General features: G+C 33.6%; 1 protein-coding gene across 8 annotated transcripts in view; it reads left to right on the plus strand.

Annotated features, from left to right (window-relative positions):
* The window catches only part of Wrn (WRN RecQ like helicase), a 142,235-nt gene that overhangs the window by 103,521 nt on the left and 13,358 nt on the right, over positions 1-25,356 (plus strand). For all 8 annotated transcript variants that reach the window (XR_013430403.1, XM_078031156.1, XM_078031159.1 and 5 more), the window contains 5 exons: positions 2,936-3,011; positions 3,249-3,361; positions 5,505-5,619; positions 10,445-10,576; positions 13,056-13,218. Coding sequence is in view for 7 of the 8 variants with exons in the window: in XM_078031156.1 (XP_077887282.1) it covers positions 2,936-3,011; positions 3,249-3,361; positions 5,505-5,619; positions 10,445-10,576; positions 13,056-13,218 (599 nt within the window). In the remaining variant the exon portion in view is untranslated. The remainder of the gene's footprint in view (positions 1-2,935; positions 3,012-3,248; positions 3,362-5,504; positions 5,620-10,444; positions 10,577-13,055; positions 13,219-25,356) is intronic.

A 25,356-nucleotide genomic window follows, 5' to 3' on the forward strand; every position in this document is an offset into this window, starting at 1 on the left:
CAGAAAATAATATTTTGGAAACAATAGAGGCTTAATCAGGGCTTCCCAGAAGTGATACTTGAAGCTTGAGTGGAAGTCAGTCAAGTGATATGAGGGAAAGTGTTCCAAGTAGAGGAATTGTTCACATGTAAAAAGCTGAAAGCAAATGAAGGTCTAAGCTCAGCAATATGGCTAGATGTTACCTGTCAATAGAGAGTGGTAAAATTTAAATATGATAGAAAATTAAATAGAGTCCAGAGTATCCAGTTTCTTCTAAGCACTTGACTAGATCATAAAGGCAGTTAGGAACCTAAGGAAGTGTTTTAAGTAGAACAGTAATGTGGTCAAAGCTCTACTTCTGAACAAGAGTTGACAGACTTTTCTGTAGAAGAAAGATAGTAAATACTTTAGTCATTGAAGGCCCAAACCTCTGTGACAGCTGCTCTACTTTGCTTTTGTAGCCTCAAAGCAGCCACAGATAATATATGAAGGAATAAGTGTGACCATGTTCCTACTAATCTTATTTATTAAAGTTTATATAATTTAGCATGTCACAGAATGATCTTTTTTTAAAATCCATTTCAAAGTATAAAAGACTTAGCTAAGTCCTGACCAAAAAAAAAAAAAAAAAAAAAAAAGCTGGAGTTGGCCTGTGGACCATTGTGTGCCAACCCTTTATTAATATGTTTGTTGTGGAGAGAATAGATTGCAAGAAGGTTAGAGTTGTTGTAGAGACACAAATAAGGAGGTGATTGCAGAGGAATTTGCAAGAGATGATAGCATAGATGAGAGAAATGGCAGTGGGCATGGGGAGAAAGAGACTTATGAGATATTTAGACTTCTAAGAACTTTTTTCCTTCAGTGCTGGGGATTGAACTCAGGGTATCACACACATGAGGCAAGCGCTCTACCACTAAGCTTCACCCTTGTCCTAGAGATAGAATTGTTAGTACTTGGTGATTGAAAAAGATAGATGGGTTAATACTGAGTTTGGGATACCTGTGGAATTGCCTAGAAATGAATTTAAATATAAGGATTTAGTGTACAGAAGTACACAGGGTACTTTTATTTTCATCAAATAATACATATGAAAAGTCAATTGATACTTCGAGGTCTGTAATAAAGTATGCACTTTCTAATGCTTTGCTCACTTTGCTCACCCTCCCTAAGCTTACTTAGCTGTATTCTCTGGTACTTAATCTTTGTATTTCTAAATGACATGCTTAGATACTAGTTTATGACTTATTAATTATAGGAATTTTTTATTGAATTGCTGTCATAGTAGGTTGCCTTCTTTCAATCCTCCCAACATACTTATAAGGTTTGGTCATATTAATAATTTATTTTTATATTGTTATAACCACAATATGGCCACCACTACCTTTATTGTTCCTGATGTTAATAATTGTCTCCTCCCACCCCACTAATTTTAGAATTCTTTTTCTGCTAGTTTGCACTCTATGAGAGTTCCTTTATTTTTAACACTTCCCATCTAGTGAACATTGAATTTTAGTTGTCAGATTTTTAATTGATGAGAATTCTGGTTCTCTTTTTGTTTAATAATATATAACTGTGTTTTCTTGTTTCATAGATACAGTATCTTTATTAATCTCTTTGATGATGTTCATTATAGTTACTTTGAACCATTCTTCTGTGAACTTGTAATGATGTTCAGAGATATCACATTCTTTTTTTTGTTAAAATTTTTCTGCATATATTTCTGCCTCAGGGATATTACCAAGGTTTGGCCAGTATACATAATAATAAAATTTCCTTTGTGAAGTAGTTTAAAAATCATTTTTCAAATGGCATTGTAGTATAAAGTTTGTATAATTCTAAGATAAAGGTTAATATGTAATTTAAAGCAGATTTATCATTTTCTTGAGTAACCTGATAGTACTAGTTCTTTGAACTATAGTGATCTTTCTTCAGGGTCCAGTCTATTTATTGTAGTGATAGGATTTGGTAATACTTAATTTGATAATTGTGAAAATGAAATTCTTTACATTATAGTTTCTGAGTTCTTATAACAGAGAAATCTATAAACATCTCTTAAATATCAAGTATGCTCTCCCTTTTGTCCCCCAAAGCAGGAATTTATTTAAATGTGACATCTCTTATGTAGGCTATTCTATACAATTTCATTTTTATAACTTTTCCTGTTTCCAATTAGTTTATCAATGAGAAATGTCTCTTGTAGAATATCTAGTTTACTGCCTAGCACCTTTCATACCATATTTTCTCATTAGGTATAGTTTTTCCCTCTTGAAGAGTTCAAAACAAAACAAAATTACTTCTTTTTTTTTTTTTTGTTACTGGGTATTGAACTTGGGTGCTTTACCACTGAGCCATATCCCTAGTCCTTTTTATTTTTTATTTTTGGACAGGGTGTCAGTAGCTTAGGGTCTTTCTAAGTTGCTGAGACTGGACTCAAACTTGCAGTCCTCCTGCCTCAGCCTCCTGAGTTGCTGGGATTACAAGTATGTACTACCACATCTAGCTACTTCTTTTGCTTTATGCTTATTCATTTCATTTTGAAGAAAGTTCTGAATAATATTATGTTTTCCATCAATTGAAAATCAGTGATTTTATATCAGGAATCATAAATTGTATTTGTATTAGTTAAGAAAAAAATGTTCTCTTTAGTATGGATATGCAGTATTTTCTTTCAAAACATTTGTTTGAGGAGGAGGATAGGACCGATACTTTTCTTAAATACATCAATTTTATAAAGAACTCAAATTATAGTTTTAACTTTATGATTATACTGACTGTATTTGTTCTGAAATATTTAAAATCTAACTGTTGCCACTTAAATAATAATTGCCCTCCTGGCATTGTTAAGAATAAATATTTGTACTGGGTTGGAATGATATTCTCATTTTTATGGGCAAAATAAAAATAAAATTAGGAGAAAGAAAAGACTTTATCATTTATTTATTTTTTAATATTTTAGTATCATGGTGCATTCATCAGAAAAATCTTACAGTTTCTCAGATCCTGTTCTTTTGGCCCAAGAGCAAGAGAATCAGGTAAGGTTTTTGTGAAAAGGGGTAATTAATTTATGAGAGGGGAGTTAGTATTCTGTGCATGCTTAAAAATCTGCTACCAGTTTATTAAAAATTGTTTTTAGCTAAGAATCTGAGATAGAGTTCAGTTTATTTTCATCTTAAGGGAAAATGTAGTATCTGAAGCGCTAAACATAACAACTGAATTTTTCTAAGTACATTAAAAAATTGTGTGTTCTTTTCTCTTTTGTTGTTGTTCAGATTATGTTATATCGCAAATTGGTAGAAGCTAGACAGAGACATGCCAATATAATGGATGTTCCTCCAGCTATTTTGGCAACAAATAAGATATTGTTGGATATGGCCAAAATGAGGTAAGCTGTTTGTTTACATTCTGATTTATTTCCTCTGACATAATAGATTTGTAAAATATATCATTAAGTAATAATCTGACCAGGGATTCAGCTATCGATTTGTGAGCTAACGCCCAAATCTCCCATGTTGCTATGCAGATCTCTTTCCTAAGCTTTAGTTCCACGTTTCTGCATGAGTTGAGAACCAATTATGTATAGCAGTCAGATTCAGTATATATAAAATCCAACTCATTGTTCATTTACCTTCCATGTACATATTTTGTCCAAATGCCAGTACTCCTCTCTCTGAATCCCTCATTTTTAGTGGTACTATCATGTTTCTAATCACACATGTTTAAAACCTGATATTGTTTCCACTCATTAACATATATCTTGTCTCTTATTCAGTTAGTGTTCATTGGAATGTTTTGGTGTTTATATATGCCTTCCTGCCTATTCAAAATAACCCCATATTAGTACTTATAATAGCCTTTTAAGTGGTCACTCTTCAGTTTCTCTCTCCATGGGCACCCATCTTAACTTCTTCTTTTTTTTTTTTTTTAAAGAGAGAGAGAGAGAGAATTTTTTTTTTTAATATTAGTTTTCGGCGGACACAACATCTTTGTTTGTATGTGGTGCTGAGGATCGAACCCAGGCCGCACGCATGCCAGGCGAGCACGCTACCGCTTGAGCCACATCCCCAGCCCCCAATCTTAACTTCTTTAGCCTAGAAATCAAGACACTCCATTATGGACTCAAATCTGCTTTTTTTCATCTAAGTCACAGAATTCAGAATGATATATCTTACCTGGATTGTCTACCATTTATTGAAGATTCCTTTTCAACTTATATATATTTATTTACAGTCTTGCTTTTGCCTTATGTTTCCTTGATTCCTCAAAACTCTTCTTAAATCCTTCAAGATCTAGATTTATTACTGTTTACTTCATGAAGCCTCCTATTGTGTTACTCAGCAAAATAATTCCTTTATCTTGAATTCATAAAGGACTTTTAGAAGAATTCTAAACTTGCTTTAATGGCACTTACCACAGAATGCTTTATTAATTTTTTATAATTAATGGGAGACATATATTATATCGTCTAGATTTTAGTCTCTGTGGATAGAGATATTTGTTCCTCATCTCTATGTGTCTTTCACAGTACTAAGCACAATGCCTAATAAAGACTAGGCATTTAATAAATATTTAGAAGAAATTATTCCCAAAGAATAGTTGCTGGGTAATTGTATTCATTTTTATACTTCCTTCCAAAAATGTGTTTGTTGCTAATTTTCATTCATTCATCTTTTAAAACTTCATTTAAAAATTGTTTGTCACTAAATTTCATTCAATAGATGTAACTCTAGCGCAGAATTTTCTAATGATATTACAGTGCTTTATATTTTACAATAATATTTTGTTGAAAATATTTACCTGTATTCTAAGTCAACACTTTAATATTTGGAGAAGATATTTAAGGAAAAGGAGTTATTATTAGCTTGGCAGATTTTTAGAAGATATTTTACGGTTTTTTGGATATTGGACACAATAAAAAATAAGAACTAAAAGCCTAGTTAGCAGATTTTTGTTATAGATAAACATTTTTAAAAAATAGTTTTAGTTGTAGATGTACACAGTGCCTTTACTTTGTTTGTTTATTTATTTGGTGCTGAGGATCAAACCCAGTGCCTCTCATGTGCTAGGCAAGCACTGAAGTACAACCTCAGCCATAGATAAACATTTTGTAGAAAAAAATGATTGAAATAGTCTTTAAAAAAGAGTTTTTAAGGCTCTTAATTGTCCTCAGGTAGTACCTCCTAGTTTTTGTTTTTGCAATAATAATAATATAAATAATAGTGTAAGATAAAATGTTAGCCTGCTTCTTTCTGACAGTGACCGGTTTACTAGATAGTACATCTACTATGCTTTAGTGGTGATAGAGGTAGTGGTGGTTTTATTCATGAATTGTTAAAACAGCAAATCTGTAAGTGGAGGAAAGCAAAGAAATAAATTTATAAAGTTTTTGCCTGCTTGTATAGTAATTTGTATTTTATTTTTTAAAGAAATATACATTTATTAAATATCACTATGAAGCTGAACATCACCTGTATTGCTGGAGTGATGCTGTTTCAGTGGTTTATTGACTTTTTTTTTTTTAATGATAGACCAACGACAGTTGAAAATGTAAAACAGATCGATGGTGTTTCTGAAGGCAAAGCTACTGTGTTAGCTCCTCTGTTGGAAGTCATCAAACAGTTCTGCATAGAAAATAGTATTCAGGTAAAATACTATTGGAACTATTAGAAAAGAACCTTTTTTGACCATTTCAAAAGCAACATTTTAGCCTTTTATTTGTATTTTCATACTGGACTCTTAGAAAATGGATTTAGATTGTTTTTATAGTAAATAGTTATAAAAATTTGTTAGTTACTTGTTAAAAGATGATAGTAAAGCGATTATCTGGGAGGCTTTTGTTTCTATTTCATTGGTAGGCTTTATTTTGAAATTTGACAAAGTCCTGTATTTTAGGTTGATAAATTCTTTCCTTTCTTTTCCTTTCATAGTGTTCATTTTATTCTTTTTAGTCTTCATAGTATTTTCATAACCTTTTATTAGTCTTCATAGTTTTTAAAAATCTCCTTTTATTATTTTATTATTCATTATTCCAATTTAAGTGACCACAAATATCATTTGGGTTTTTTCTTAAACTACACATGCATACCATGCTATATGGTACAGTACAGGTAAGACCCTGGGCAGTTGTGGAAAGACTGCTGGACTCAGAATCAAAGAATTTCAATTCTTTTTTTTTTTTTTTTCAAGTTGACAAATAAGAACTTTACTGAAGTAATGACTTTCCTGAAAATAAAGAACTGAATTGAAATAGACTGGAAGCAGTATCGCTGATGGACATACATGGATATAACTGTAAAACAAAAATGCTCTTGAATCTCCACCCTTTCAGGAGGCTGCTTTTTTTTAAAATTCTATATGACAGCGGAATGTATTACAATTCCTTTTTTTAATATTCATTTTTTAGTTGTAGTTGGACACAATACCTTTATTTTACTTATTTATTTTTAGGTGGTGCTGAGGATCAAACCCAGGGCCTCACACTTGAAAGTTGTGGCCACTGAGCCACAACTTTAACCCCTACAATTCTTATTACACATATAGAACACAATTTTTCATCTCTGTTGTATACATAGTATAGTCACACCATTTCATGTCATACCTGTACTTTGGATAATAATGATCATCACATTCCACCATCATTAATAACCCCATGCCCTCCTTCTCCTATTCCTCTGCCCTATCTAGAGTTCGTCTATTCCTCCCATGCTTGCTCCTGCTCCCTATCCCACTATGAATCAGCCTCCTTATGTCAAAGAAAACATTCAGCATTTGTTTTTTGGAGATTGGCTAACTTCATTTAGCATTATCTTCTCTAACTCCATCCATTTACCTGCAAATGCTACTTGATGATCCTGAACACATTCTTTAACTTCTGAGTCTTCATGTCCTGACTTACACAATGGAAGTGATACTTCCTTCTCTATCTAAGGAAGCAAATGGATAACTTTAGAAAGATAAGACATGGGATGTGTGTAAAAAGCTGGAAGAGTTAAAAACACTGAAGACTGTATTAGGGATTGTTTTTTTTCTTCCAAAAACCTCCTGTAAGCTTTGAGCAGGTACACATGGATCCTGCTCTAGAAAAATCATTCTCAAATTCTGTGCAGAAAACCCTTCTGGGGCTCAGAATATAGCTCAGTTGGTAGAGTGCTTGCCTTGCAAGCACAAGGCCATGGGTTCAATCCCCAGCACACAATAAATGAATGAATGAATGAATGAATTTTAAAACCCCTTCTGTGTGTGTGTGTGTGTGTGTGTGTGTGTGTGTGTGTGTGTGTGTGCTGAGAATTGAATTCAGGGACACTCAACCACTGAGTCTCATCCCCAGCTCTATTTTGTAAGTTATTTAGAGACAGGGTCTCACTGAATTACTTAGCATCTTGTTTTTGCTGAGGCTGGCTTTGAACTCTCAATTCTCTTGCCTCAGCCTCCTGAGCTGCTGGAATTATAGGTGTGCACCGCCCGGCTCTCTTCAGCTTTGTGTGTGTAGCATTTCCTTCTTTAAAATAGAATATTTTTGGCAAGTTTAAATTTTCTTTTTCATACTCTTATACAAGACATTGTATGAAATTTTCTTATATTTCATATTAGATACTTTGAAAATGAAATTAGTTTCTTAATGATTTGGTAAAGAATAACATACCTACTAGTAGTAATTTAATAAGTTCCCTCTCTTTGGACACTTGATATCTTCTTTTATGAATTAGTGGCATTATTTAATAATGAATGAATTATCTTATCCAGTTCCTCCTATGGAGAGGAAATTGAAATAGGGCAAAAGGTAAATGCTCCAAAGCATAGCTTTAAAAATCCTTTCTGAATATTATGGTCAGAAAAAAATGACTGCTAGCTTTTTTATAAAATTTCTTTTGGTACCAGGAATTGAACCAAGGGGCACTTAACCACTGACTCACATTTCCAGTTCTTTGATACAGGATCTCACTAAGTTGATTAGGGCCTGTCTAAATTGCTGAGACTGGCTTTGAATTTGTGATCCTTTTGCCACAGCTGTCTGAGCTGCTGAGATAACAGGCATATGCCACTATATGTGGCTAACCACTAGCTTTTGAGGTTAGAAATTATATGGATTATTTTGTAAATTGAAACCATTTATTAAAGAAATTCCCATTAATGTTTATTAGACCAGTTTTGTAATTCATGACTTTTGTTAAGCTTTTTAATGTATTTACTTCAAATTTTGAAATAAAATTTAAATACTACCATGATACAAATCTGAAGTTACAAATACAAGCTTGGGTGTGGTAGCATGTCACTGTAGTCCCAACTACTCCAGAACTTAGGTGGGAGGGTCATTTGAACCCATACATTTGAGCTAGTTCAGCAACATAGTGAGATTGTCTCAAAAAAAAAGAAACGCAGTTACAAATATGACATGAGTATTAAACCCATTAATGACAACTGTTTAGGAAAATATGCTAAAGTCACTTTAAAAAATATTTTTTATAGATGGACACAATATCTTTATTTATTTATTTTTATGTGGTGCTGAGGATTGAACCCAGTGCCTCACACTTGCAAGGCAAGCACTCTACCACTGAGCTACAGCCCCAGGCGTGCTAAAGTCACTTTATAGAAATATATTCTATGAAAATTATCTTCTTATGAATCATACTAGCAAATCCCTAAAGATTTTGGTTTCTGAGACAAAAAAGGATTTAGTAATATCTAAGACATTTGGCAAATAATCCAAAGTAATAATGTCAAGAAGTTATAGATAGAATGTGACTTTAGTAAGCAGAAGTTTAATCAAATCATATTCAATATAGAAAAAGGCTTTATGAACACAGTAGTGAATTATGGAAACATAAATAGAAAAGGCATAAAGACAAATGTAGGCAAAGACTACCTACATGCTTTTCAGATGAGAAGACATTTTGGCTAACTAGATTTGAACATTAAAGTTTTAACTGGCAAGGAGAATGTCTCAGCCTACCTTTGTTACTAAAATTACTTAAGACACTCTCTTATAAATCTTATAAATTCCCATGTTATATTCCAAGCTTACTAAACAACTTTCAGGAAGGCTGGCTTCCTATGTAGCTGTTTTTTAAGACAGAGCACACCAGTTGGGCCATGTGAAATGTTCCAGTTGTGTGCTTCACTATAAATGAATGAATTTGCTTCCTAGTATAAACACTTATAATTCCTACAGTGCAACTGCTTTGACACATCAGACTTTTAAGGTTGCAAGGATGAAGACTGAAACCCCACACTAACCCATGGCAAAATGCCACAGCATGGAGACCAGTCTAAGAAGCTTGCAAAGCTTTCCTAGAAAACACCTATTCTGTCTTGATGTGCTCTTTCTACAATCTCCAAAATGCAGCCATTCTGAAACTTTAAAATGGGAATAGAAAGGTATAACACCTTGCCCCATTTTATTTAGACCTATTATATGCTCAGAACATTAAATCCCTACCCTTCAGGTTATTTGTTTACATTTCTCTTTGATGTTAATGTGAAAGTATAGCTCTGAAATTTGTTATGAAATGCCCTCAAAGGTTTGGAAAACATGCAGGATAATTCAAATTCTAAAATTGGGCATTGTACATATAATAAGGAAAAGTCAGACATTTATATTTCTTGCCAATTGGTAGACGAAAACTTACATAACAATTTTTTAAGTTGAATTCTCTAAATGACAGAATATGGAAACAAAAAGTAAATGGCTTTCCCAAAGAAAACTCATATTCTTCCTCATGTATCTAAACAAAATTTAATAAACCATAATGATAAAAAACATTGCCAAAATGATACCAGTGTTACTCATCAGGAAACAAGGCTCTTTAAATTATTAAACTAGTTTGTTACAAATTTCGTTACGACTATAGTAGGCTGTTTTGTGTGTGATTAAGAAAATAGTTGTCTATATCTTTATGATTTTTTTTTCAGGCTTTAAGATATTCCAGTATTTCTATAATAGTTTTATTTTTACTCTGTTTTTTTCCTTTTAAACATCTTTTAAGGAACCATATTTGAGATTTTATATAATATTTAAAGGTTAGAGTTCTGGTTAGGCTATATTTTTATAAATTAATTTTGTGTGTGTGTGTGTGTGCATGTGTGTGTGTGCACACACATATTTGTGATTGTGGTTACCTGAAGTTGAATATTGATTTTGTTTATTCGTTATTCAATATTCACTTCCAAAGGATTAGGGATATAGGAACAGAGTGGTTCACATTGTAGTTCCTTTTCCTCTTGACTAAAGAGAAGACTAATAAAGTTTATTATTACAAATATTTTATTAGAAATTTATGTCCTCTAGTATTACTTTTCCTTTTAAAATCAGTATGTGAAAAATCCAACTTCTTTTTGAGCTCCCCATAAGAATTCTTTGGTTGACTTCTCTTATTTTTTCCTAATGGGAAATGATTATATATTGATATTATTATATCTATCATTGATGTCATTATTCATTACTTGTGCTACATTTACAATTATGTAGACAGACCTCTTTTCAAATATAATACCTCAAGAAGAACAGAAGAAAAGTCTGGAAGTTAAAAATGAAAAATGCTCACTCTCACAGTCTGTGGCCTGCACATATTCTTTATTCCAAGAAAAGAAAATGTCTTTGGTAAGTGTTACTTTTATGTTACAGAGAATTTTTTAGTTTATTTAAACTTGTGTTTTATTAGCTTTTGTATATTAGAGCTGGGAGTTGTGACCAATTTCTTCTAACTGCACAAGAAGTCTTATTTTATTTTTAATTTTAAAACAATGACATTTCCTCTGTTAAGCCTATCCCTGTCTAGGAGCAACAGTAAAACTGGTTTGACAATGATTTTTTTTCAAAGAGATTATATGCATTATAAGTAAACACATTTATAGCTCAGGGATACTGCAGGAGCAGTATTTTTAAACTATTTTTTAAATGAGACTAATAATTTAAAAAGCTATTATATGTATTGTTAAGAAAAAAATCTCCTAGAGCGGGGGGTGTAGCTCAGTGGTAGAGTACATGCATGATTAGCATGTGTGAGGCCCTTGGTTCAACCCCCAGAAACCATATACACAGAAAAACAAAAAACGAAAAAGAAACAAGGAAGAAACAGTGTTAAAGATACATTAAGTTTAAAAAATGGACATGCAGAATGGTGTTTAAAAAAAAAAAAGAAAAAACTATATATATATATATATACACACATATATATAAATGTATATATTCCTGCTTTTATATTCATATCTCCTTGTATGTGTTAAAAATGAGTAGAGTTATCTCTGAAAGTATATTCAAAAACTAGAAATAAAAAATTTTTTAAAAAACCTTATTTTTACTCTATCTTCTAGCATTTTTTTTTTAAACTAAACAGATGTTCTTTGGGACAGATTTAATTACTGTAAAGAAATAGCCATTCTTAATGTTTTTTCATTGTTCTTTAATAAATCTTTAAGGCTTCTGAGGTTTTATTTGTTTTGATGGGTATACAAAATGAAGAGATAGAATAGGGATAGAATGAGGCTTCTTGCTGAGTTTAGTTGATTTGAATTCCTGTTCTCTCTGACATTAAATTGATTTGGAACATATTATGGGATCCAATGCCAGCTTTTCATATCCACTGTGCCTCAATCCACTAAGCTGCATTATGCATCTTTACTTAACTCAGGGTCCACTGTAAATACAAATAAATTGTTCATAGCTTATCTTACTAACTTAATGGTCTAATTAGATAGTCTGGTTCCTCAATTAAAAGTATAAAAGTTATTACCTGAGAAACAAAATAATTCTATTGTACTATTTTTGTAACAAAATACATGTTAAATAGAAATTTTAAGTTGAATTCTTATGTAATTAGTAATTTACACATACATGTTAAATATGCCTGTATATCCATGATTTGGCCATATATATATGGTAGAAATGGATATAGTTATTAAGGAAATCTGGTATAGTTTCCAGATTTTTTTGAATAAAGTGCATTCTAATAGTCATAATATGAGGTTTTATATGTTATATTACACATTCATACTTTAAGATAAGAACAGTGGTATATCTTCATTTATGTCTTTTGGGGTTTGGTAGTATTTTATTGTGTGATATGATGGTTAATTATTTGTACCTCCCTAGAGTCTGAGAGGGTCTTGCCAGTTAACCACCAAATTAAAGATGCCTAACAACTAATTAATCAGGAGCAATAATACAATTAGTTTGAGGTAATTTGATGCCTAGTATCAAATAACCATATCAAATAACCATGATATTATGCACACATGGTGCCCACTTTTTAGTAAAAAAGATAGACATTTAATGAAAGTAATTTAATACTACTTTTGAAAGTAGCACCTTAAATGGACTGTTTTGTAAAAGTATCAATGGTCACAAAGATAGTCTACAAATTTAGACTTTAGAAATACATGAGGAGTATTATGAAATGTTATTTATTGTGAAAAGAATGTTTCACCTAATACATATCTTAATATATTTGGAGTCACATTTGTTTTAAAAACTTTGTAAATATGAAACAGTATCCTAAATTTAATGTAATTCATGCTAAATTCAATAGTAGGATAGTGCTGACAGCCCTTGTTAAAATTATAACTATTATTTTGTGAATAGAGCCCATTTAAAACACCTGTTAAAGTCTTTGCATGAGCCTTTTACAGAACACATATGAAACCTTATGTTATCACTAAGCATTTTAAGATTTGTTTCCTTGGAAATTGATGTAACTAAAGCACCGTCTATTATTTCAAGTATGTAGAATATTACAGTACAATTTTCTGTATTTTCAGTAGGATATGACCACTATTAGATTTACATGGAATGGCTTCCCTCTGCCACTAATAGTTTTAAAGTGAATAATTAGGTATTAAGATTGAATTTTTGGCTAAAGTTAGGTGATTTTGTTTTAATCAATATAATGATTATAAAAAGTAGATCCTGTGGAAGTCTGTAGTACTTTTAAAGAAATAAAATGAAAAAGTTAAGTGAAAGTGTAGTACATTATTTATTTCTCATTGCACATATACTTTCTGAAGGTTTTAGGTATTTTCTTACCATGAGGTATAGTGAAAACTTGAAAAAAAATACTTTTTTTCTTCTGCTGTTTGTCTAGATTAGCATAGCTGAGAAGAGGATTCTGCCTCTCACAGCAATTGGTATGCACTTAGCCCAAGCAGTGAAAGCTGGCTACCCACTGGATATGGAGAGAGCAGGCCTGACTCCAGAGGTTCAGAAGATTATTGTTGATGTTATCCGAAACCCTCCCGTCAACTCAGGTGATAAACATGGCCTTTCTTTGCAGCCTTAATGACTTGAGTCACTGTACCCAGATGAAGTAAACAAGCAATCTGTTAATACTTTTCACTTTAACAGAATTGACCCTTTATGAAAATATTGTAAAAGCCTAACTTATGTAATGCTTCTTATTGTTTTAGAAAAACAAATTTTCTTCCTAGTATCATTCAGAGAAAAGTATACTGGGAAATTCTTTTTTCCTTCCCACTTTAGATTACAACTTCCCCAGCGCCCCAAAAGGGCACTTTACCCTTTTCTAATTTCTACCTCATTACTTGCAAAAAAATACTTCTCCACATTCTTTCCCAACAGCTTGTTGACACCTTGTTTTCCCCTAAACCTTTCTGATTCCTTGTTTGACTTGAGTAATCTCTCTAATCAACAAAATGGTTGTGACATGGGATGGATAGGCCAAGCTTTGTAGCTCCTGTAGCAGGATTTGCAAAATCTCAACTGTGCTCATAGAAGTAGAGCCTCTTTACTTGACCTGCAAAAAAATTATAAGGAATGATCCATTGTTTACAAAAGTAAAGTTGTGGGATATTAGAGGATTTCTCCCTTAAATGTATATATATAAACTTGGTTTGTTATAATTCAGTGAATCTGATAATTTTTTTCCCAAACTATTAAGATAGAACAAACATAAGGCCTTATCTCTGAAACCACATGAATAGTTATGTTTTATGACCTCAAATTCTTTCCCACATGGAAACAACTATAATGTTCTCCCCAAGAATTTGAAAATAAGGGAAATAAGATCACTCTCTAAAAGCAGTTAATAGTATTTAATTGACCAGAGCAAAAATAATCAAGTCATCTTAAAAGGCAGCATTATTTATAGGATAAAGCAAGACTTGACTGAAGGTGTAAAGAACAAACACTTTCATCACTTCCATTAACTCACTGTGGAAGCCCAGAGATAGGAGAAAAGGGCATGTTCTGGTGAGCTCATCTAAGATCCAGAGATGAGGAGTGGTGGCCATCAAGCCTTCAACTAGTGAGCCTGTTTTGATAATGTTATATCAAGATCATGTCTGATTCTCTTAACAAGTAATTCACCTTCTATGTCATTTTCTAGCTTTCTGGTTATAATTTTCTCTAACTATAGGGAAAGCATACTCTAGTCATGCTTATTTAAGTATCTATTTGATAATTATATATTAATTGTAAGTTAATAAATTGGAATTTTTGTGAACTTGGTCAGTGTGAATCTGATAAGGGTTAAATTTGGTTTCTAACTTTGAAAGCCCAAGGGCCAAATCCTGTGCAATAAAATATTCAAGGTAATTTAGCTGTGGATTATCTTCTGAGAAAGCTAGCTAGCTCTCCTGGTCACATTCCAGTCTTTATAACATCAGCAGCTACTTTGCTGGTAATTAAGGTTGAGGGAGGAAGATAGTAATTACTTTAAGGGATTGGATTAAGGTGGTAAAATCTGTTTCTTCATTGCAAAAAGATACTGTTTTAGAAAAAGTCAGACTCAAATGCCTTCTTGATTTTAATACTCTGAAATTATTTTTTCATTGTAAATGTGTTATCTATCAGGACTCAGAAAACAATGTCTTTTGATAAAATTTTCAGTAGTAGGCAACAACCTCTAAGTTTGTATATTTTTCCTTTTTTTAAGAAAAATATTGACAATGATCTTTGCTGTTATTTAACTACCTTCCTTAAATCCTGAAGACTGCCTTCCTTAAATCCAGATGTTTTTACCTAGTCAATAAGAGCAAAAGTTCAGCCAACAGATATATTCTCAGATCTTCTGTCTACGATTTTATGGTTATGTGAACATTGATAGATTACCCAATCTCTCTGACCCTCAGTTGCCTCATCTTTATAATAGGGAAGGATAATATTGCTTGTCTTACAGAGAAATAAATTAGATAAAACAGAAAACCCTGGCACATGATAAATAGTAAGTGGTGATGCTAAAAGATTATAACTGAAGAAGTAGATGGTAATATCTTACAACATCTTAAAAATACCCTTTAAATCTGATTCCTTTTATACTTTATCCTTTTTAATAGCTAATTCAGAATATATGAAGTTGATAAATATGGATATAAAAAGGAAGATTTTAGAAACTACAGTCATCTTTCAGTGTTTGCAGGATATTGGTTTCAGACCCCTCTCTCCCCTGCATAAATCCCAAAATGTGGGCTGAAGTCTCCTATATTAAATGGTTTAGTATTTGCATGTAATCTACATAATGCTTCTGTATACTTTAAAACATCTCTAGATTACTTACCATAAATACCTACTATAATGTAAATGCTATATAAACAGTTACTATCCTGTATTGTTTAAGAAATAAGAACAAAAAGTAAACCCAGGACATGGAATACAGGGATGCAGAACCCACAGATATCAATAGCCAAGTGTATTTTACAGAAACATACACCTTTAATAATTCTGGAAGGACATAATGTGTCTTTTGTGTGTGTGTTTGTCCTAAAGAATTCTTGGGCAGGAGGATCACAAGTTCAAAGCCAATTTCAGCAACTTGGTGAGACTGTGTTTCAAAATAAAGAATAAAAAGGGCTGGGGATGTGACTCAGTGGTTAAGTGTCCCTGGGTTCAATTCCTGGTACCAAAAAAAGAAGAAAAGAAGAAGACATTTTGGGCAATATTCTTCAGTGACATAAGATGAATATTCTAATCTCAGTTTATTATTGGCAGCGGGAAATGATAAAGGAAGATTTAAGATTATATTTATTCAGTCAAATATTGACAACATCTATTTTATTTGTCTATGATGAAGAATTGAGTTGCTGGTGATTTCATTTCTAAATCATATAGTCATAAAGTTATGGAATTTTATATTTGGAAGAGAAATTGGGAACATTAAATTTTTTCTTTCCCACTCACATCCTGTATTTAGAGACAGAAAAGTCAGACCTGTAGAGTTGCAAAATTGTTTTAATATGATATCTAAGGTTAGAGCAAGTTTTTTATTTATTTATTTATTTTTCTTTTTTTACTGGTTGTTCAAAACATTACAAAGCTCTTGACACATCATATTTCATACATTAGATTCAAGTGGGTTATGAACTCCCATTTTTACCCCAAATACAGATTGCAGAATCACATCGGTTACACATCCACATTTTTACATAATGCCATATTAGTGACTGTTGTATTCTGCTACCTTTCCTATCCTCTACTATCCTCCCTTTCTTCCCTTCCCATCTTCTCTCTCTACCCCATCTACTCTAATTCATTTCTCTCCTTGTTTATTTTCCCATTCCCCTCACAACCTCTTAAATGTAATTTTGTATAACAATGAGGGTCTCCCTCCATTTCCATGCAATTTCCCTTTTCTCTCCCTTTCCCTCCCACCTCATGTCTCTGTTTAATGTTAATCTTTTCTTCCTGCTCTTCCTCCCTGCTCTATTCTTAGTTGTTCTCATTATATCAAAGAAGACATTTGGTATTTGTTTTTTAGGGATTGGTTAGCTTCACTAAGCATAATCTGCTCTACTGCCATCCATTTCCCTGCAAATCCCATGATTTTGTCATTTTTTAGTGCTGCATAATACTCCATGGTGTATAAATGCCACATTTTTTTTAATCCATTCATCTGTTGAAGGGCATCTGGGTTGGTTCCACAGTCTAGCAATTATGAATTGTGCTGCTATGAACATCGATGTGGCATTATCCCTGTAGTACGCTCTTTTAAGGTCTTCAGGGAATAGTCCGAGAAGGGCAATAGCTGGGTCAAATGGTGATTCCATTCCCAGCTTTCCCAGGAATCTCCATACTGCTCTCCAAATTGGCCGCACCAGTTTGCAGTCCCACCAGCAATGTACAAGAGTACTCTTTTCCCCACATCCTTGCCAGCACTTGTTGTTGTTTGATTTCATAATGGCTGCCAGTCTTATTGGAGTGAGATGGTATCTTAGGGTGGTTTTGATTTGCATTTCTCTGACTGCTAGAGATGGTGAGCATTTTTTCATGTACTTGTTGATTGATTGTATGTCCTCTGAGAAGTGTCTGTTCAGGTCCTTGGCCCATTTGTTGATTGGGTTATTTGTTATCTTATTGTCTAATTTTTTAAGTTCTTTATATACTCTGGATATTAGGGCTCTATCTGAAGTGTGAGGAGTAAAAATTTGTTCCCATGATGTAGCTCCCTGTTTACCTCTCTTATTGTTTCTCTTGCTGAGAAAAAACTTTTCAGTTTAAGTGAGTCCCATTTGTTGATTCTTGTTATTAACTCTTGTGCTATGGGTGTCCTATTAAAGAATTTGGAGCCCAACCCCAAATGTAGATTGGAGTCAACTTTTTCTTCTGTCAGACGCAGAGTCTCTGATTTGATATCTAGCTCCTTGATCCACTTTGAGTTAACTTTTGTGCATGGTGAGAGGAGGGGATTCAGTTTCATTTTGTTTTATATGGATTTCCAGTTTTCCCAACACCATTTGTTGAAGATGCTATCCTTCCTCCATTGCATGCTTTTAGCTCCTTTATCAAATATAAATAGTTGTAATTTTGTGGATTGATCTCTGTGTCCTCTATTCTGTACCATTGGTCCACCCACCTGTTTTGGTACCAGTACCATGCTGTTTTTGTTACTGTTGCTCTGTAATATAGTTTGAAATCTGGTATCGATATACTGTCTGATTCACACTTCCTGCTTAGAATTGCTTTTGCTATTCTGGGTCTTTTAGTTTTCCATATGAATTTCATGATTGCTTTATCTATTTCTACAAGAAATGCCTTTGGGATTTTGATTGGCATTGCATTAAACCTATAGAGAGCTTTTGGTAATATCGCCATTTTGATGATGTTAGTTCTGCCTATCCATGAACAGGGTATATTTTTCCATCTTCTAAGATCTTCTTCTGTTTCTCTCTTTAGGTTTCTGTAGTTTTCATTGTATAAATCTTTCACCTCTTTTGTTAGGTTGATTCCCAAGTATTTTATTTTTTTTTGAGGATATTGTAAATGGAGTGTTTTTCCTTATTTCTGTTTCAGAAGTTTTGTCGCTGATATACAGGAATTCCTTTGATTTATGCATGTTGATTTTATATCTTGCCAGTTTGCTGAATTCATTTATTAGTTCTAGTAGTTTTTTTGTAGACTCTTTTGGGTATTCTAGGAATAGAATCATGTCAGCCGCAAATAGTGATAATTTAAGTTCTTCTTTTCCTATTTTTATGCCTTTAATTTTTTTCGTCTTTCTAATTGCTCTGGCCAGTGTTTCGAGAACTATATTGAATAGAAGTGGTGATAGAGGGCATCCCTGTCTTGTTCCAGATTTTAGAGGGAATGCCTTCAATTTTTCTCCATTCAGAATGATGCTAGCCTGAGGCTTAGCATAGATTGCTTTTACAATGTTGAGGTAAGTTCCTGTTATCCCTAGTGTTTTCTAATGTTTTGAACATAAAGGGATCCTGTACTTTGTCGAATGTTTTTTCTGCTTCTATCGAGATGATCATATGGTTCTTTAAGTATATTGATGTGGTGAATAACATTTATTGATTTCCATATATTGAACCATCCTTGCATCTCAGGGATGAATCCTACTTGATCATGGTGCACAATTTTTTTGATGTGCCTTTGTATCCGATTCGTCAGAATTTTATTGAGGATTTTTGCATCTAGGTTCATCAGAGATATTGGTCTGTAGTTTTCTTTCTTTGAAGTGTCTTTGTCTGGTTTTGGAATCAGGGTGATGTTGGCCTCATAGAATGAATTTGGCAGAGCTCCCTCTTTATCTATTTCCTGAAATAACTTGAAAAGTATTGGTATTAATTCTTCTTTAAAGGTTTTGTAAAACTTTGCTGTATACCCATCTGGTCCTGGGCTTTTCTTGGTTGGTAACTTCTTCTATTTTATCCATTTAAATTGGTCTGTTTAAATTGTGTGTATCCTCCTGACTCAGTCTGGGCAAATCATATGACTTTAGAAATTTATCGATGTCTTCACTATCTTCTATTTTATTGGAATATAGGTTTTCAAAATAATTTCTAATTGTCTTCTGTATTTCTGTAGCATCTGTTGTGATATTGCCTTTTTCATCCCGTATGTTAGTAATTTGAGTTCTCTCTCCTTCTCTTTGTTAGCATGGCTAAGGGTCTGTCGACCTTATTTATTTTTTCAAAGAACCAACTTTTAGTTTTGTTAATTTTTTCAATAGTTTCTTTTGTTTCAATTTTGTTGATTTCCGATCTGATTTTAATTATTTCTTGCCTTCTACATTTGCTGTTGTTTTGCTCTTCCTTTTCTAGGGCTTTGAGATGAAGTGTGAGCTCATTTATTTGTTGGTTTTTCCTTTTTTTGAGGAATGACCTCCAGGCGATGAATTTTCCTCTTAAAACTGCTTTCATTGTGTCCCATAGATTCCGATATGTTGTGTCTGTATTTTCATTTATCTCTAAGAATTTTTTGATTTCCTCCTTTATGTCTTCTGTAACCCCTTGATCATTCATTTTCATGTGATGTAGGATTTTTCCTTGTGATGTTCATTTTCCATGTGATGTAGGATTTTTCCTTTCTTCTTTTATCATTGATTTCCAGTTTCATTCCATTATGATCAGATAAAATGCATGGTATTATCTCCACCCCTTTATATTTACTCAGGGTTGCCCTATGGCATAATATATGGTCTATTTTTGAGAAGGATTCATGTGCTGCTGAGAAAAAAGTATATCCACTTGTTGATGCTTGATATATTCTATATATGTCAGTTAAGTCTAGGTTATTGATTGTGATATTGAGGTCAATAGTTTCTTTATTCAACTTTTGTTTGGAGGATCTGTCCAATGGTGAGAGGGGTGTGTTGAAGTCACCCATAATTATTGTGTTGTGGTCTATTTGATTCTTGAACTTGAGGAGAGTCTGTTTTATGAACGTCGCAGCACCATTATTTGGTGTATAAATATTGATAATTATTATGTCTTGTTGGTGAATGGTTCCTTTTAACAGTATATAATGTCCTTCCTTATCCCTTTTGATTAACTTAATTTTGAAGTCGATTTTATTCGATATGAGGGTGGTCATCCCTGCTTGCTTACGAGGACCTTGTGCGTGGTATATTTTTTCCCAACCTTTCACCTTCAGCCTGTGTATGTCTTTTACAATCAGATGTGTCTACTGGAGGCAACATATTGTTGGATTTGTTTTTTTAATGCATGTTACCAGCCTATGTCGCTTTATTGGAGAGTTTAAGCCATTAACATTTAGAGTTACTATTGATATATGGTTTGTACTGCCAGCCATGTTTGATTATTTATCTTTTTTTTTTAATTTAATTTGTTTCTCCATGATTATCTCCCGCCCCCCCCCCTGCCCTCTGTCATTACCGAGGCACTTCCCACTGATGGTTGGTTTTGGTTATTGTTTTTCATTTCTTCCTCGTGTAGTGTTTTGCTCAAGACGCTTTGCAATGCTGGTTTTCTGGCTGCAAATTCTTTTAGCTTTTGATATTCATGAAAGATTTTTATTTCGTTGTCGTACCTGAAGCTTAATTTTGCTGGATACAGAATTCTTGGTTGGCATCCATTGTCTTTCAGTGTTTGAAATACATTGTTCCAGGATCTTCTCGATTTCAGAGTCTGTGATGAAAAATCCATTGTTAACCTTATTGGTTTACCTCTGAATGCAATCTGCCTCTTTTCTCTTGTAGCTTTTAATATTTTCTCTTTGTTCTGTATATTGGCTATCTTCATAACAATGTGTCTTGGCGTTGGTCTACTGTGATTTTGTGTGCTCGGTGTCCCGTATACATCTACAATTTGCATATCTGTTTCCTTTTTTATTTCTGGAAAGTTTTCTGTAATTATTTCATTCAGCAGGTTACTCATTCCCTTGGTTTGAATCTCTGTACCTTCTATCCTGATGACTCGTAAGTTTGGTTTTTTTATGTTATCCCATATCTCTTGGATGTTTTTCTCGTGATTTTTTACCAGCCTTTCTGAGTTGGCTAGACTCTTTTCAAGATGATATATTTTGTCTTCATTATCTGACGTTCTGGCTTCTACTTCCTCCACTCTGTTAGTGATACTCTCAATTGAGTTTTTAATTTGGTTTATCGTTTCCTTCATTTCTAGAATTATTGTTTGATTTTTTTTATAATCTCTATCTCCTGATAAAGATGCGTAACTTCTTCTTTTATCTGTTTATGTAATTCATTTTTAATGTGTTCTTTCACTGTTTGGATTTGCTGTCTCGTATCCTCTTTAAGGTTCCATTCCATCTGTCTAAGGTATTCCTTGAGTTCTTTATATGACCATTTTTCCTGTGACTCTAGGTCCTCCTGAATATTTAGGCTGTCCTGCATTGTTTTTACTCCTTTTCTTCCTTGCTTTTTTATGCTGCTCATATTACTTCTTGTTCTGTTTGACTGCTGAGTTACTGTTTACTCTTATAAATTTATTTGATGCTTTTTTAGGAAAGATATTAGAAGGGAAGGGAAGAAGTCACTAAAGAGAATGAGTGTAGGCAGGTAGAATTCAAGGAAGGGAGAATAAGAAAATTGAAAAGACAAAAGAAAAATAGAAAATAAAGAAAGAAAAAAAAATTTAAAAAATAATGATTAAAAAAATGAAAATAAAATTAAAATAATAATACTAATAATAAAATAAAATAATTAAAAAAAATTAAAAACATTAAAAAAACGTTAAAGTACAACAGCAGCAACAAGAAAATGAAAATGAAAGAAAAAAAAAAACCCAAATTAAAAAAAATAATAATAATTCGATTAACTTCTCTTCCAGTAGGTGGAGCTGTGCCCACTGGGCCAAGCTTCTCCTCTCAATAGGTTGGAACCAATCACTGTGCAGCAGCCCTTCCTCCTAGACTGTGTGGGTCTCCAATCCTGAGTGCCTAGGGCCTTCTCTTGTATTTCCTGGAGCCAGGCCCTGCTTACCTGTAAGGCTCACCACAATACTGGCTACACGCCAGGTCTGCTGCTCCTGGGAGCCCTGTTTTCATGAACACCTGGGCACACTCTCCCTGTTTGCCGCCCTCAGACCCTAAGTTTGTAGGGCTTGGGGCTGAGAACCCCCAGCGAATTTGCTTCCCCTCCAGTAGGCATGCCCCCGGTAGCTGGTGCAAGAGACCTCAGTTGTCAGCACTGGTGGGAGCAGTAGCCGGGAGTTCTGCACTGCAAGTCCTGCGCCACTCGTGATTCCCTCGGTGGTCTGGTTATCACCCTCACGGGAGAGCTGGGAGGAGCCCTTAAGGTTTCCCCGCTGTGTGGAGAGGGATGGCTAGGGGATTACACACCTGTCGCCGCTAGTTTCAATGAAGTTATCTCCTCCGCCCGTGACGTTAGTTCTCTGCCATGGTGGTATCCCATGCAAATGGTGACCGTTCATTCCCTTTGCCGGGTGACCAATGCAACAGGTGGGTCCTGACTGTCTCTCCCAAGCCCCGTTTTAATCCTGTGGCCACTGCCTATGAAGGCTCGGTTGGCTTTTACCTCTGTTAGTTTAGAAGAACCGACCAGTTATTTCAGCGGGATCGTTAGTGCTGAGTCACGAGAAGCAGGCAAACAGGAGCTTGAATGCAGCCGATCCGGGATCGGTGTGTATTCTGAGAGGCCCAAACTGTTGGCCCCAGATCCACGTCAGCTCAGCATTGCCTAGTGATCCTGAGCTAACAGCATTTAGACAGTTTACGACTCCCTATGCCCACGCAGCTGGAGAGGTCAGAGACTTGATCTCTCTGTGCCCGCTGCCATGTTGGATTGACCGCCAAGTTTTTCTTTTTATTAAACCATGTTTACATTGTACTGCCAGTTAACTTAAAAGAAGGAAATATGCAATTTATAAGTCTTATATTGAATTCAGGTTTATAAACTTCTAACTTGATAAGTAAAATAAATTAGCTTGATAATGTTTTGTTTAATAAGTTTAACAATTTCAGTTTCTGATGTTAGATAACTTTTTAAATTAAACAATATTGAAATCAATATGTAAGCATGAAACATTCTTATAATTGAACAGCTTGATTTTAACAAATATTAGGGAGACGAGAAAAATATTTTGCAATAATTAATGACTAAAACATTAATAAAATATTTGTCTTTACCATTATATGCAGAGTATAGCATTAAATAAATTTCTATTTGGAGATAAATATCAAATTGAAATTGAAAAGAGTAGCGGAGAGTTTTTGACTTATTTAGCACATATTTTAGCTTTCTGTCAATATATGTGTGCAGGTTGCATACATAATATTAAAAAAGTATATTTTTTGGCCTACTTTCCTTCCAGAGCCAAAATGGAGAAAGTTAAGAAGGTTGTGATAACCATAAATTCTGACTTTTATTTGTTTTGATAGTATATTTATAGTCTGTAAGATACCATAAATTGATGTGAGACTTTGCTTTTAGATTTTTGTTTTTCTTTGATAAAATATTATTTGTTCTCCTACTGGAGAAAACATAATTAAGTTATAAATGATAAGAAATAAAGATATACTTGTTATATTAATGACATATTATTTTTGTCTTTTTTAAAATAAATTTAAAAATTTTGTTATATGACAGTAGCATTACAATTCATAGTACACATATATATTACACATATAGAGATAATTTTTCTTATCTCTGTACACAAAGTACAGTCATACCATTCATGCCTTTATACATTGTACCATCTTGCATACCCCCGTGCCCCCTCCCTTCCTCTCCTTCCCTTTTGCTGTATCTAGAGTTCATCTAATCAATCCTCCCATGCTCCCCCCAGCAACTCCATTATGATCAGCATCCTTATATCAGAGAAAACATTTGGCATTTGGTTTTTTGGGATTGGGTAACTTCATTTACCATTATCTTCTCCAACTCCATCCATTTACCTGCAAAGGCCATGATTTTATTCTCTTTTAATGCTGAATAGTTTTCCATTGTGTATATATACCACATTTTCTTTATCCATTCACCTACTGAAGGGCGTCTAGGTTGGCTCTACAGTTTAGCTATTGTGAATTGTGGTTCTACAAATATTGATGTGGCTGTGCCCCTATAGTATGCTGTTTTTAAGTCCTTTGGGTATACACTAAGGAGTGGGATAGCTGGATCAAAACAGTGGTTCCATTTCCAATTTTCCAAGGATTCTTCATACTGCTTTCCATATTGGCTGCACAAATTTGGGTGCCTTTTCTCCCACGTCCTCGCCAATACTTATTGTTTGTATTCTTAATAGCTGCCCTTCTGACTGGAGTGAGATAAAATCTTAGTTTTGATCGGCATTTCTCTAATTGTTAGAGATGTTGAACATTTTTTCATATATTTGTTGACTGTATATCATCTTCAGAGATGTGTCTGTTCAGTTCCTTGGCACATTTATTGATAGGGTTATTGTTTTTTTTTTTTTGTTTGTTTGTTTTGTTTTTTGGAGTCTTATTAAGGAAATTGGGGCCTAATCTGACATGATGGAGATTTGGGCCTACTTTTTCTTCTAATAGGTGCACTGTCTCTGGATTAATTTCTAGGTCCTTGATCCATTTTGAGTTGAATTTTGTGCAGGGTGAGAGATAGGGGTTTAATTTCATTTTTTTTGCATATGGATTTCCAGGTTTCCCAGCACCATTTGTGAAGAGATTGTCTTTTCTCCAATGCATGTTTTTGGCACCTTTGTCTAATATAAGATAACTGTAATTATGTGGGTTTGTCTCTGTGTCTTCTATTCTGTACCATTGATCTATAGGTCTATTTTGATGCCAATGCCATGCTGTTTTTGTTACAGTTGCTCTGTAATATAGTTTAAGGTCTGGTATAGTGAAGCCACCTACTTCCCTCTTCTTGCTAAGGATTGCTTTAGCTATTCTGGGTCTCTTATTTTTCCAGATGAATTTTATGACTTCTTTTTTTAGCATTATGCCAATGATATGATTCTATACCTAGAAGTCCTAAAAAATTCTACCAGAAAACTTCTAGAACTAGTGAATGAATTCAGCAAAGTAACAGGATATAAAAATCAACATCTATATATCAAAGACATTTCTGTATATCAGTGACAAATTTTCTGAAAGGGAGAGAATTTGTCACTGATATACAGATACAATAGCCTCAAAAAAAAAAAATTCTTGGGAATCAACTTAACGAAAGAGGTGAAAGACCTCTACAATGAAAACTACGGAATGCTAAAGAAAGAAATTAAAGAAGACCT

Source organism: Ictidomys tridecemlineatus, chromosome 14, assembly GCF_052094955.1.
Source record: "Ictidomys tridecemlineatus isolate mIctTri1 chromosome 14, mIctTri1.hap1, whole genome shotgun sequence".
NCBI lineage: Eukaryota > Metazoa > Chordata > Mammalia > Rodentia > Sciuridae > Ictidomys > Ictidomys tridecemlineatus.